We start from the raw sequence: 15972 nt of genomic DNA on the forward strand, positions 1-15972 counted from the left end.
AATGGCGCAGGCTGTAAACTCCATGGTGACGACGTTGAGATCGTCACACGATTAAAAATGAATCGGGGTAATTTCGGGGTAATAGCGGATCCATGTCGTCACCTCATGCTATGTAGATCATCAAAAGGGTAGTTACTTAAGGGGACGATTCCAGTGCACTCTGCGTGCCGCCATCGGACGCCATCATACAAACAGGTGATGGATCTTCTATGCTCTCATCTTCGGCTGCGAAGAAGTATAACGGTCTTGATTATTATGATTTAAAACATATATAAAAAAATAAAACTTTCACCTCATCTTGAGGTCATTAACCATATCGCGGAGAGCAACGGCCGTCCCATGACGCCGCGCACTGATGCTTCTTCATCGCCATCGTTGGACAAAAGCGGAGCAACGAGATGCACGTCTGGTTGCACTGGAAGCACCAAGCAGAGTGAAGTGGGGTGGAAAAATGAATCGGCAAATGAGGGATCAGATCCGGGTACGCGGCGATGCGCGGGTACCAATGAGTGCGTTTGGCGCCCAAACAACGAAGGGAAGGGGACGCTACGCCATTTTAATGGCCGACAAGAAGATGCAAAAAATCGGATCGACGCATGAAAAATTGTCGAAAAGCAAAACGATGGGAAAAGTGAATAAGTCACATATTTGATATCCTAAAGTGCGCGAAATTTAACGGGGAACGCGGGGAGAACGTGGAATGCACAGGAAAGTAAAAAACAACCAAATGGGGGAAGAAAACGATTAAAATGACCGAAAACATGGGAAAAATGTAAATGGGAAAAAAATGTGATACGCATTATCACATGCATAATGTTTTAGATTTTTTTTTACGTATATAAAATAATGCATTTGTATCCTTAAAGTGTCGCAAAATTCATAAATGTGGCAAATTTTCTTTCCTTCTACCTTCAACCAATTTTAATGTAATGGAATTATTGCTGCTTTCATCAGACATGATTGGTAGCCATCTTATCATCGGAGCACTATTGTCAATTTTTGTGCGAAAATTTTCCTAAAATTTAATTTAAAGAACAAAATTGAATCTTAGAAAAAGGCATTGAGCTGATCATCCCTATGCTTTAAACTAATTTTGTTTAATATTGTGGTTGAACGATCTCACGCCTGCTAGAAATACACACATTAGAGACATTCTTCAGATAATTTATTTTTTTATTATTAGTAAGGAAAATTTTTAATGGGTTTTTTTTTTTGACTATATCTTCCCTTTCCACTTGGATTTTTTTTTTTTTTTTTTTTTTGAGTTAGTAAAGGCAAATTCTGACTGTGGTATTTCCAAAACTTTATAAGGTCAAATTCTGCTAAAGTCTTCATATATTATAAATAAGAGGCATTAAATTTTGCAGGCTTCAAAAATGAAATTTTGTAAATGTGTCTTACAATGGTTTATATTTTCTTGTACTTTTTCTTCAAATCTATTTTTATGCAGTTTATGTCTTAAATCTTTTCTTTCTTCCTTTAATATTTTTTAAAAAACATATATCTAGATCCCTCAGCCCCATGGTAGTCACTCCCAACCTCCAACTCCAACAACAGTCATGTACCCTGCTGGATCAATAGGTCAGCATCCACTGCAAGCTACGGGACACCACAGTCATAGTCAACAAATGAGCCATCCAATGCACCAGTCCTTGAGTCACCCAGGCTTTCCAACAGGGCCACAGCCTGTAGTGTTGATGCAGCAGCAACAAGCTGTGCCAGGTGCTTCACACCATGGTCATCAGAGTAGTGCAGCTCATCACCAAATACATATGCATTCAATGCATGGCCAGAACCCTGGAAACCATATAGGAACGCCTACACACATTCTGCCACAAATGACTATCATCCCTACAAGTGCCGCCATGGTATCTGCTCCAACAACCATTGCGACACCTCCATTTGTTCAACATCCATGAGGTACTATACGGATCTTATTACATATTTGATATTTTGAAATGCAAGAACCAACAATAATTTTCAATATGCTTGATGGTTACGACTGTATGCAGCATATGTTTTTAAGTTTTTGGTTTATCTTTTCATCAGTATTCCAAGCATCGACTCCAAAGAGTAACTGGAAGATAGCTCTGATTTCATTTCAACTTTCTGCTCATACAATTGACAATATGGAGAGCTCCTCAATATGGGTTAATGTAACTTTCTCATAGCAAAAACAATTGCAATATTTTCATGGCAGTGTATTTTTGTAATTAACTCTTATGCTCAAAGAGTAGAATGGTGATAAAAGCAGCAGTAGCAAAGAAGGATGTTGCAAAAAAACTATAGGCAATATCTAATGCCAAAATGCTTTAATGAGAATAATATAAGAAAATGTTTCCATTTAAAAGGAAACAATAAAATATTACTCATTGTTATGGATTTCCAATTCATCGCAGCAAAACCTGCTATGAAGAAAGATGTAAGTAAATTTCAATCAAGGACTATTTTGGAAAAGTAAGCTTAAAAAAAAAAAAATAGCAGATTTATTTTTTTTTAAAGCTATATTGTTGGAAAGATCTTAAGGCTTTTAAATCAATTATCTGCTTTTCAAATTTGGGCCTCATGCTTTTTCATAAAATTGACATTTCTAAGTAATAAATAATAAACTATGCTTGTTATCTTTTGTTTTGACTTCTACTAACTACAGTAGAACCTCGATTATCAAGATTTTTTTTAATACAAAACTCTTTGTTAGCTGAAGTTCATTATTTAAGCAGTGTTCTTGACTCCCCCCTCACACTTTTAGAGCAAAAACTGTCTGTTCACCAAGATTCTTTTTTTTTTCAAGCGACCCCCCCCCCCCAAAAAAAAAAAAAAAATTCTGAAACTTTTGAATATTTTGAAAAACTTTTGGTACAGCTGGAGCACAAAACAAAAACATTTCTGCAAAATAAATTAAAGAATTTAATAAATTATTTAAGCTGAAAACTTTTCATCTTTATTTAATGAACTGAAAATTAGGAAAAACTATATTTAAAAAAAAAAGCTTGAATACAAATAATACAAACACAAATACAAATGTGACGACCAGCAACAGGCTCTGGGCCCAGCTAGGCAGGTCCTAGTCAATTTACAATCCTTACTAAAGATCAATGGCCCTCTTAAAACTATCTACTCCCTTGCTCATTACCACCTCTTCCGGTAATCTGTTCCAAGGTGCCACTACCCTGCTAAAATAATAATTTTTCCTAATATCCATGTTAGCCTGAGATTTAAATAGCTTAAAACAGTGACCCCTTGTCCTGTTTTCAGTGCTTAACGTTAGCCCTGTAACATCTTTTATTTTAATAAATTTAAACAACTGAATCATGTCCCCTCAGTCTCTTCTTTGCTCAAGACTGTACATTTTTTGCATTCTAAGCCTGGAATCGTAGTCTAAATGAGAAAGTGCATTTATTAGCTTTGTAGCCCGCCTTTGAACCCTTTCCAATACATTAATATCTTTCTTAAGATAAGGAGACCAAAACTGATCAACGAACTCCAAATGAGGTCTTACCAAACTTCTATATAAGGGCAGAAGAACGTCTTTAGATTTGTTTGAAATAGATCTACTGATAAACCCAAGCATTTTGTTGGCTTTGTTACTTGCAATGCTGCACTGTTCACTAAAATTAAAGTCTTGATTTATTAAGATACCCAGATCCATAACATTCCGCCTGACTAATGACTAAGCCCTGTAAACGATAACTGGTACACTTATTTCCTTGACCTAAGTGTAGCACTTGACATTTCCCTACCTTAACTACCATACACCATTTATCCATCCACTTAGTAATATGATCCGAATCCTCTTGAAGCTGTTTTACTTGTTCTTCATTTTCGACAATCCCCAATCACTTTTACATCATCAGCAAAACAATTCATGCTTCTAGAAATATTATCATTGATGTCATTCATAAAGATAATAAACAAAAGAGGTCCTAAAACTGATCCTTGAGAAACCCCGCTTAAAACATCACTCCATTTAGAATGATTTTCTCTCACAACTACTCTTTGCTTCCTACCAGTGAGCCAATTTGTAACCCAAAGTAAAGTTTTTCTTCCTATTCCTATGTCAATGCTATGTCTATGCCAGTAGTTTGCTGAGAAGAGCAACATGCGGTACCTTGTCAAAAGCTTTTTGAAAATCAATATGAACAACATCTACACATTTTTTGTTATCTAAAGCTGAGGAACCTTGTCGTAGAAATGCAATAAATTAGTAGCACAGGATTTACCTTTCCTGAAACCATACTGCAAACTAGTCAACAGATTATTAGTCTCGAAGAAAATTATGATCTTAATTTTGATTAGTGATGTAAAATACCCGGGTATTTATTTTTAGCGGTAAATACCCAGGGGTATTTACTCGGTCATTTATTTCAAAAATTAATATTCAACTAAAATACTTTTCTGTATGTATTCCACTATGTGTATAACTAACCATATACAAAACAATAAATTTTTGCCCAAAAATTGTATTTTTATCACATATTTAAAGAATTATTGTGTGAAACAACTTAGCAATCTAATATGATATTCACATTAAATATGTTGGATATGCCTAAACAATGTTGGTAGCCAAATTTTAGATATAAAAAGCCATTCTACAAAAAGTAAAAAATTTAACTGGTTACAAAAAAAAGCAAACATCAATTTTTTAAGGTCTTATTCTTTTTTACCCGACTGTGCGTGCGCAACACAAAGGAGGGTAATGTGTTTATCATTCTATGTATGTCTGTTCCTATATGGCGTTCTACAGGCTAAACGCCTTGGAAAATTTTTGGTAATTCTTACGTAAATCGATTTGTCTTTACTTGGGAGTGTCACTAAACACATGACAGTACTTAAAAGTAACATTTCACAAACCAGTTACCATTTTTTCAGTTTAGCATTCGCTTACGCTGGGTGTCAAACACTGTGTCGCACGCTACCTGCGTGCGACAAATGCAGGTAGTTTTCACTGCCTGAATTTTTTGTTTACTAAGTCTATTAATTGGGGTCTCAGTGGCCGAGTGGTCTAAGTGATTGCTTCTCCCACTTGAGGCGAAGGGTCAAGACACCCTCGCTCCGGATGTACTTTCCCCTCTTTTTGATGTAAATTCTTCCATGTGTTCTTTATATGAATTCGGTACTGTAATAAAAAAATAACTGATGCATAACGAAGGCAAGACACTCAGATTGTAGTCCTCATCAAAATAAACCCATGCAATAAGCACGAAAAGAAAGAAAGTCTACTAATTCAAATTTCATCTCTAACATGTTGCATTTGTTTTTGCCTTGATTCAAGAGACTGAGTTTCACAACGTGTACTTTCTTGACAGGCTTTTTTAGCTTTGCAAGAAAGATTTGACTGACGGGGCCTCAGTGGCCGAGTGATCTGAGTGAGTGCTGGACATTGGCACATTTGAGTCGGTGGGTTCAACTCCCACCCTCGCTCCGGTTGTACTTTCCCTTCTTTGTGATGCAAATTCTTTCATGTGTTGTTTATATGTGTAATAAAAATATATAAGCGTAAAGGAGGCAAGACGGAGGAGGGGGGGGGATCGTAGTCCTCACCAAAATATACCTGTGCAATTCAGCACCAAAAGAAAGAAAAGATTTGACTGACGACGTTTCCGATTTCTCGTCATTATGAGTTATACAGGCATATATCTGAGCTGTGGTTGACTTAAGTTCGCGCATTTTTGCCGAAGGTGAAGCATATGGAGCTATAAGCCGAGTTTGGTCCCTAGAGGGACTAATTATTAGTAGTGTAGACCACCGGAAGTTACTTAATAAACCTCACGATACAAACTACCTCTCTCAATGAAATGAAAAGATTGCGACATACACCGTCTCATAATCATAATAACTAAGTCAATGAAAATTAACTAAAAAGTGTGAAATAAAAAAATATTAAATAAAAACAAAAAACCCGACTGCGTAAAAACCGAAAAAACTAAAAACAAAAATTTTATAAGCCCAGTATTTTAAAACGTTATTAAGTACTACTGAATAACTACACCGTGGAAATAGTTTTATAAACGTACACAGATAAGACAAATCATAAATTCAAAAGCAGAATAGAAGGATCAACAGTCGGAGCCCATTCAAATTTTACGGGATTCCTTGAATCAGAAACAAGTGGGCCCTGATTGTTGATCCTTCTATTCTGCTTTTGAGTTTATGATTTGTCTTATCTGTGTACGGTTGTAAAACTAGTTCAACGGTGTAGTTATTCAGTAGTACTTCATAACGTTTTAAAATACTGGGCTTATACATTTTTGTTTTTAGTTTTTTTGGTTTTTATGCAGTCGGGTTTTTTGTTTTTATTTAATAATATTTTATTAACCCAGTAATATGTCCCTGCATGACATAAAAATGTAACGAAATGTCGCCTCAATTTATTATTACTATTTATTTACCTGTATATTTTGCAGAAATTTCTTCCAAACCCAGTTCAAGTGTTCAGGCGTATTGTGCATCTTATTTTTTCATTAAGTCTTTAATTAAAAAAATTATAATATATAAATTTTTATATTTTTAATCTTTCATTTTACGGTTTACGTTTTACTAGTGGTACCCGCACGGAGTTGCCCGTAGTTGAAAATTAAAAGATCATTCAGTTTGCCTGTATATTTACAAATAATGGAAGACGAATTTCTCGTCAATTGGCTATGTTCATTCGTTCTCCCATTCTACGTCATGATAATTTCGAAATTTACTTGTCCATGTTATGATAATTTTGCCCCCAGAAAATTTTCTTAAAATTGAAATATAAAAGGAACAGAATCGAATTTTCGGAAAATCGCTTCTAGGTCCTCAATCCTAAACTACAAACTATGTGCCAAATTTCATGAAAATCGGCGGCACATTCTAGACGCTATGCCTGTCACAGAGATCCAGACATCCTCAAGACAGAGAGACTTTGAGCTTTATTATTAGTAATAATAATAAAGAAAAAGAAAATCATCACCTTTTGATACCACCTAAATTTTTTTCGCAAAATGCACAATTACTATTGGATTTACCCTGCCATCAGATAAATACCCAAAAAAATATTTACCTTCCCACCCTACATCACTAATTGCGTGTATTAAAAATAGTTTGAATAAATTTTCATTATGAAGTACCGGGAAGCAAATGCAAATGAGCAAGGCAACAGAAAACAATATTTTGATTTTTTTTTGGCTTATTAAATTGTGAAAACTGTTTCTATATTTGCCACATTATCACTAAAACAGCAATAAAATAAATAACATCATAGTCTTAACTCCTCAGTTTATTCTTCCAAACATCTCTCATACTTTCTTTTTTTTTTTTCTTTCATTTTGGATATGACTAACCTAGATTGTTATTTTGAAATCCTGAAGTTCATTATTGAATTGCTTATACTTAAAAAATTCCCATTCACTTTTTGCAATTTTTTTTTTGTAAAATGCCCAGTTTTTGGTTATTTACCCAGGCCTTGGGTAAATAACCAAATAATACCCATGTAAATACCGAAAAAATATTTACCTACCCGCTGGGTACTTATCCGATCCACATCACTAATTTTGATCAAAGCTTCGAAAATCTTACAAATCACAGAAGTCAGACTTACAGGTCTATAATTCTCAGCATTACCTTTAGACCTCTTCTTAAAGAGTGGCATTATGTTAGCCAGCTTCCAGTCCTATGGCACTGTCCTTGAGTTATAAGAAGCATTAAAAATATTTAAAATAACATCCACTAATTCCTCTGCACATTCAACTAACATTTTTGGATAAATATTATCTGGTCCCAGATCTTTAGTTGCTTTAATCTTTTTCAAATGAAATAGAACCTCCTCCCTGGAAAATATAAAATCCTCAAGCTGTATAATAGCTTGTGACTTATTAGTGTCAACTATTGAGATACAGTTATCGTTAAACACACTGGAAAAAAGTTATTTAGAACATTTGCAATATTCATATCGAATGATTTTCATTTAGACATGCAGTGTTTGATTGTTAGTTTTTTTTTTGCCTGATTTTCAATTTCAAATGTTTTTACTGCATTTTGTCTATTCCTTTCAGTTGATATTAATTAAAAGTATTTTGTTTAATAGTTAGCACTCATAAGATTAAGTGAGAATTGGTAGAAAAATTGACATATTTAAAGACTGCAAACAAATGAATGCACTGTTTCACAGAGTATTGTTTGACAAATTTATATTAAACAAGTCTTCAGACTAGAAGTGTAACATCGATGGCAAAACATCAGTTTTTCAAAATATTGATGTAAGAAATTAAAACAGTGACGGTATTGGTATATCGACCAAAAAACATTAATTTTTTTAAACATAGATCTTTTTATTTATATCTTAATATATAAAAATCTATGTCCTGATATAACATATATATATATATATCAACGCACAGCCAATACCGCTGAAGCCTCAGACTTGAAATTTGGCAGGCATGTCCACATGATTACGAAAGTATCCACTAAGAAAGGGTTTTTCGAAATATCAATTAATTCGGGAGAAATTAATTAAAACCCCTTAATTTCTGTGAAATTAAAACCTGTCATTGAAATTCAAATCCCTTATTTTCGGAGACTTTCCTCCATTCAAATCATTATTCAGTACTTCATCTCAACTTTTGGTCGATAGCGAATTTTAAATTTGATATGGTTTTTGTTTCTCACGTGATTCTTCGAGGCTTTTCCCAAGTCAAATAATAATGTTTCTGTCTTTTGCTTTCATTTTTTCAAAACTAGAAACGAAGTTTTTAAGCACATCATCACAGGCAGACTATCCTTTTGAATTTAGAAGAGTGCAGTTTCCTGTAAAAGTTTGCTTTGCAATAACAGTTATTAATTCACAAGGACAGACATTAAAAGTAGCAGGGATAGATTTAAGAGAAGACTTTTTTTCAGATGGCCACTGTGTATTTGTAGCTTGCTCCAAAGTCAGTTCATCAAGCAGCTTAATAATTTTAGCACCAGAAAAAAAAACTAAAAATGTTGTATACAAAGAAGTTCTTGCTTAAACATAGGTATAACAATAAAATGTGGATGGCCTGTGTTTGCAAAGATAATCAATACTTTAAAAGGATCTTTAATAACTGTTAAAAATCGGTTAAGGACAAGGGCATAAATATATAAGGAGTCCAGGGGTCCCGGGATCCTCCCAGAATTAGAAAAATTATAGGTAATAAGTAATTATTATAGGGGATTTTCGAAACTAGGTGCACCAAGCACTGTTAACCCCTGCTAATTCCATTACCCGAGCAATGCCGGGTACGGGAATGCTAGTATAACATAGGGCTCGATCGATGGCATTTTTTGACCGATGGGCCGATGCCAATTGTTCAAAGAGGGCCAATTATTTTTCTCCAAATGCCGATTGCAAAAAAAAAACGGAAATTAATTGCTAAGATTGTCAGGGATTTGAAGGATCATTTATTCATTTCACTTTACTTTCTTTCTACAAATATGAAATTGTAGTACCAAAAAAAAAAAATCGAATTTCGACCTAAATTTCTATTTTACTATCACCAAATTTAAAGTTCATAAGGTTTTCCCGCATATCTGTACATGCATATGTACCTGAGAACATATAGATGACTGAAATATCCATTTTGAACACCTCCTCAGTTAATTATCGCAAGTTCTCTCGTGATGACTTCATACGCGTAAACTTGTGTCACTCAAAAACTTTATAAAAAGTAAGTTGAAAACTGATATGTACCTAGTATGATCCAAAAGTTCGAGGAGAAGCTGTATAAAACCTTACCCTGAATAGTTCACATTACCGAAGCACATCTATCTACAAAATAGTCACCTTGAGCGACTATGCACTTCTGCCGACGTTCGTATAGCTTTTGGAAGCACTCCTGGAAGCCAATTTTCTCAACCTCCTGTAAGGCCTCTTGCGCTGCTGCTTTAACTTCATTGTGGGGAAGAAGGGGACTTCCATGTTGAGGATGCACGCTTCAAATGGTCAGTACTCTGATATGGGAAATAACATAACGTTTCGTCGGACTTAGCTCCGGGTGACTTTTACCTATTCCCTGCAAAAAAGCATTTGCAGGGACGTCGCTTCTTTTGTCAGATGAAGATAAGCTGCATCACAGGATGTTGCGAAAAATGGCTTCCAGGAGTGTTTCCAAAAGTTGCACGAACATTGGCAGAAGTACATAGTAGCTCAAAGTGATCCTTTGAAGGTGGATGTGCTTTGGTAATGTGAACAATTCTGGGTAAGGTTTTATGCAGCTTGTCCCCAAACTTTTGGACTGTACTATGTACAAGCTACATAGGGTGTAGTTATGCTTCTCCTTTTTTGACTGCTGTATGATGAAAGAGAACAACAGCCAAAAAAAAAAAAAAAGAAAGAAAGAAAAAGAAGAAAAACAGACACTGTTTAATAACCAATTGATATTTTTTTTAATTGAACATATAACTAAGACTTCAATAATAATGTATGGATTTAGTTACACTATACATGGTTAAAAAATATTAAATTATGTTGTTTAATCATCAAAAAAAAATTTTAAGAATAAAAAAAAACAATGAAGCCATCAACAAATTACACAGTGGGAAAGAGGAAATATTGCACATAGACATTTTTTAGTCATCAAATTAAACAAAAAGGGTAATGGATAAATTAAAATATTAAATCATAATAGGAATATTTTTGTACTTATTTAAAATTTACGAATATAAAAGTTTGCGTTTTTCATCAAAGCTATAACAGTGACATAACTTTTTTGCTGAAAAAAGAAATAGCCATGAAAAGAGAGAGGTTCTTAAAAGCAGCTCCAATAAACAAACTCAATATTTATACCAAGTTAATAATAACTTAATACATATGGGCCATTCCACTAAATAGTCGACTATTTGTTCCGCACATGACGGTTCATATATTTCGTTAAAAATGAATAATTTTAAAGGATAATGATGAATTTTTTTGCTTAAGAAATCACACATAAGTTTGTAAGTGATGAAAATCAAGTGAAACAGATTTGTTTCAAACTGATTTATGATAATAAAAAATATTACAAAGTGACAAAAATAATTATAGTGATCTTTTGCATATATGCGACCTCTGTTATATGCCTTTTTCACTTATGCGCGTCTTTTTCACAGACCCGGCCAGCGATATAGGAAAACAATGTTAACTCTTGTTCATTTATACGCGAAACCTAAAATGCACCTTTCACTTATGCTCGATAAAGCACTTATGCTCGATAGTTTTAGTTAACTCAGGTATTGCTTACCTGAAGATTTTTACTCTACTTGTTCTGTCTCTTGGAATCACATGCCTTTATTCCATTGTTCTGATGCTTCCAAGAACGTGTTCGTTTTTGCACAAGTGTGCAATTGGGGGCGGAATTAGTCTTGTGATTGACAGCGAAAAGGGAGAACGGGTTACATACGAAAAAGTTGACGGTCGTGGTCAAGCTGTAAGCACTGATGTAACCTATTGAAGATTTTTGCATCCTGTAAGACTATAACTCTGATCACTCGACAGTTTTTAGGTTTTGGTGAGTTCGCTTATGTACTGTACAGTGCATAAAAAATGACAAAACATGCAACTTCTAATTTTACATTTTTATTAAATTATAATGCATAAACTGAAATTATGTGCGCATTTATTCATTAGTATTAGCAGTGTATTATTAGTATTACTATAACTGATGTTAACTTATTGCATTTAAGCTTATTTTTTGGGCTTTTCACTTATGCACAAATCTCATTTGTGCTCGAAAATTTCATTGTCCCCTTTGGTCGCGTATAAGTGTGAGGTCACTGTAGTGAAGTCTGTATTCATAAATTCATTATATTAAGAAAATACATCGTGTATTTTCCTCTTTCTCTCGTCTTGTTTTAGTGAAATAATAAAGTCCGGCATAGAAAAAATAAAAACAAAATGATAAAACTAACAAACTGAGATAAAAAGCAAAAGTTTTACATTTGTGCATAAAACTAGATTCATATTCATCAAATACGTTTGATGTTCGTTCGAATATTTAAGCATCATGAATGTTAATAGGATTTCACATGGTTATACTCTGTCATATCTTTTGAACATTCTCTTTACTGTCCGAAGATCCCGGTCGCAAAGTACAAACAAATGTCCTCTCAGAGGAAAGTCACCACAACTTGTTAAATTTCTTCAGTGTTATTTCTAGAAAAAGTCTCCTGCAGTGTTGTTCTTATTTTGACCAGCGTACATCTTCGCTGAAAGCATATAGTTTTTTTGCAATTCCTAGAGTGATGTTGATAAAACCCCTGAGAAATTAGTGAATTTCAAACGGATTCCTAGATTTCGAATCCCCCCCTCAACCTCCCGAACTGACGAACCTACCATTACCGAAAATATGTTAGTTAGAAAAATTATTTGTTTTTACTTCATTATGTCAAAAAATCTAATTCCTTTATGATCTTGCCATTGCGTCTTACTATTCCTTCAGTCGCGTTTAGTACAGAAAGAGCATAAGTCCGGGACTTAGCCCTTTCTCCACTAAACGAAAAATGTGACCCGTAAATAAAGTGCTTTGTTGTACAAGAATCGACTTCCCTGCTACACTAGTCGATGTCTCTACATACAAGCATGGGAAAACCACGGATAACTCAATTTTGAAAAAAATGTGACTTATGCCATTTCTGCAATAATTGATTCAGTTATCTCTTACCATCTTGTAGTACAAGCAAATAAATGAATTTTTTTCAGCAATTCCATAAGTAAACTTAATTACCTAGCTAGAAAATTGGAGCAAATTTTCTTATAAGTTTCAATTAAATTACAAAAACATCAACATCGAACCCAAAACATTGATGTTCCAAAAACATTGAAAGTAAAACATTGATGTTTTAACCAAACATTGACGACCCTATTTTAAACCTAATTTTATTGCTGTGTTCTTCGATTCTCAAGCAACTGAGACATCTGAGTGAAATCAAACTCAATTGTATCACTGATGTGAGGTTAAACTTCCATTAAGGGTAATCAATGAGTATTGTTCATTTTCCAATATATTCTGATTTATTTAAACACACTGTATCACGTTATGTTTTATATTGTTCTTTTTTTCACTAAAAAATAGTTGTTAATTGTAAAAGTAAATACTTTTATTGACTTGACATATGGATGCTTCACTTGCCAAATTGATCAACTCCACAAAACAAAAAGTCGAGAAAAGTGATGAAGAAGGTAGCGTTTTACAATAGAAGGAAAGGGCCCTCGTGTTACATTTTCTGCCATAGCAGGATCAGAAATGTACTGAACCAAAAGTTTAATATAAATTCACATTCTAAGCATTGATTAAGCACTATTAAAGCAGAAATGAGGATTTTTTTAAGAAATGGAGTTAACTGATTTGGCAACTGAGGTATCCATATATATATATATTTTTTTTTTATAATGCAGTATGGGGTCCCAATTTTAGAATTCCAAAATCCGAAAGGTCCAAAACGTTTTTCATTACATAAAAAGTTCCTTTTCATATGGAAATATCAACTATAATTTAAATGCTCAAAATTGTTAGCATTCATTTATTACTATTTGAAAACACTACATACAGCTTATTTTTATGCTCCCAATAGGATGCCACATATCATGCATAATATTAGCTATTCTCTCTGTGATTATGCTTTAATCTTTTAGCTTCTCTCAGCTTACAATTTTTTTTTTTTTTTTTTTTGTTTTTTTATTTTTTTATCATTAGTAAACAAAATAAAGCATATTGATATAACTACTAAGCTACTCTTCAGTATAAGTAATGATTTATTTATTGCTATCGGCATATGACGCCAAAACTTTGCGGGTCATAGACTGCTGGCAGTTATCTCCAACTTTTTCTTTATTATTGCCAAAAGATGCTTTTGTTAATATCGATAAAGAAAAGAGAAAAAAAAATGTGAACATATTAGCAAAATTTAAAAAGTGCCAAATATTGCACAACACAATAATTTTTGCCATTTTTTCAGTTGGGATCTAAATCTTAAATCTGTCCTGAGCATTCTTTGGTTCTCATACAGTAAATACAAAAAAAGGCATGCTTAATACAATAGTTAGGTTTAATGTTATTTGTTTAATATATTATGCACTAATGTTATTCTTATGTTTTAGTTTAGAGTTTTTCAAAACTTAGCCTTGATAAAAATATCACTACACTCGGATCCTCCTTTTCAATCAATAAGCCTGATAAGTGCTTTGTCTTTTCTGGTATGATTTTTAAAGATAGAATAGGAATATGTAAACTGTTGTACAGTCGGATCCCGACTTACACGAGTTATGTGTTCCAAGACTCTTTGCGTAAGTCGAAATTTCACGTTGTGGAAAAATGTTGTGTATATGATTTTTTATTAACATACCCAATCCTTTTAGACATTTTTAAACACCTTTTCAACTGTTTTAGATTTTTTCGTAATTATATATTACCGTTTCTAACATAAAGAGCTGAATTATTACCGTATTTGTAAAAAAAGGTGCATTATTCAAAATAAAATACTGCACAAAATCAATGATTAATGGGAGAGAGACTTATAAACAAAATATTACGGCATGTACAGTATGTAGTAATAATAAAACACTGCACTGTAATAGTATACAGTAGATATGATAAACTACATTTATAACTTAAAATTGAGGATGATGATTTATGCTGCACAATCTGTTTGTCATTTTTATATATTTTTAAGTACTTCATATTAAAACTAAGGTCTGCACTTATACGGATTGCCTTCTCTTGACTTTTAATTATACGTATGAAAGATTCACTCATAGTACCTAATTGTTGTGCTACCTTCGACGCACTTTCTAGTTGTTCAAGCGTATCAAAAATCTTTACCTTTAATTAAATTTTGCAAATTTTCGCTTTTTGTTTCCATTTTCAAATTTTAGATGAAACAGCGTGCCTAGGTGCCACAATATTTCATCACCTTTCATATTTAGAATAAATTAATGAAAAATGTGGAGTAGTGATGTAAACACACTAATAAAACTGTTTATTGTGCGGTGTGTAGGAACTTGAGCAGCCAGTTATGCTGAAAGGATGAATGTATTCCTTTCGCGAAGTCAATGTTTAGTAGTCAATAACAAAGCCGAAACTTAGCATCATGATTCCTTTCCAAATATTTTTGTGTTGAGAGCGAGAAATTCACTTTAGCTCTAAAATTTTTTGCTTTTGAAAAACTCGTGTTATAGCCATTTTGTGTAAGTCGGATCGAGTTTTAGCGGGAGTCTACTGTACTGATTCTTTATTGAGCCACCAATATGATAGCAGTTTACCACTTGCAAAAATCTCCTCTCAAAAGTAGCATGCACCGCAGGTTTAAAAAAATTTGAATAACGTATGTGCTTTAGTACTATGTGAATATTTAATGTATGCCATATAATTCTTTAAATTTGGATCTTATAATATGTTTTAGAAATACGTAAATTTCATTTGCAATTTAAATGAATGTTTCTTTTTAGGGGCATAAATACAGAATATTTTGAGATGAAAATTCAAAGAATGTAGGATGACATAGGACATTTAATTTATTAAAGAATATTATGAAATTTTTAAAAAAAAACTGAAAGCAAAGGATCTTGAATTAGAAGGGATGTAAGTTATTGTTCATCGATGAAGATCATGAGAATTGCATCTGAAACGAGTCCTTTAACTTGTAGCCAGCTCTTTAAAAATAAAGTTTCCTTTAATTTTTTGTGATTGTTATTATTATACTTGATACATACATTTAAATGCAGGATAAGGTACCTAACATCACACATTTTAATATGAAGTAGTATTAATTTGTAATCAATATTTGAGTTTTACTAGCAGTTATTTGTATGTGTTGGCAATTTGTTTTTTTTTTTTTTTTGTATGACTGTTTTATAATATTGTCTATTTTTTAACTGTTTGGCGGCAGAACTCTTAATAAAAAAACAGTTCTGTGAAACAGTGTGTTGAAAATTTGTAATACTGTAAAAGCATTTATTTTCTTAGTTGTCGCTGTTTAGCACCAGTAGTAACAGCCAGCAGTAACCAGTGG

At 33.2% G+C, this 15972-nt stretch overlaps 1 protein-coding gene across 1 annotated transcript in view; it reads left to right on the plus strand.

The window, feature by feature from the left end:
- The window catches only part of LOC129232483 (ataxin-2-like protein), a 75209-nt gene extending 59568 nt beyond the window's left edge, over positions 1 to 15641 (plus strand). Inside the window, exons 12-13 of the mRNA XM_054866633.1 lie at positions 1509 to 1920; positions 15410 to 15641. Coding sequence (XP_054722608.1) covers positions 1509 to 1919 — 411 coding nt within the window. The 3' untranslated portion in view covers position 1920; positions 15410 to 15641. The remainder of the gene's footprint in view (positions 1 to 1508; positions 1921 to 15409) is intronic.
- The last annotated feature ends 331 nt before the right edge of the window (positions 15642 to 15972 follow it).

Source organism: Uloborus diversus, chromosome 1 (genome assembly GCF_026930045.1).
Source record: "Uloborus diversus isolate 005 chromosome 1, Udiv.v.3.1, whole genome shotgun sequence".
Classification (NCBI taxonomy): Eukaryota; Metazoa; Arthropoda; class Arachnida; order Araneae; family Uloboridae; genus Uloborus; species Uloborus diversus.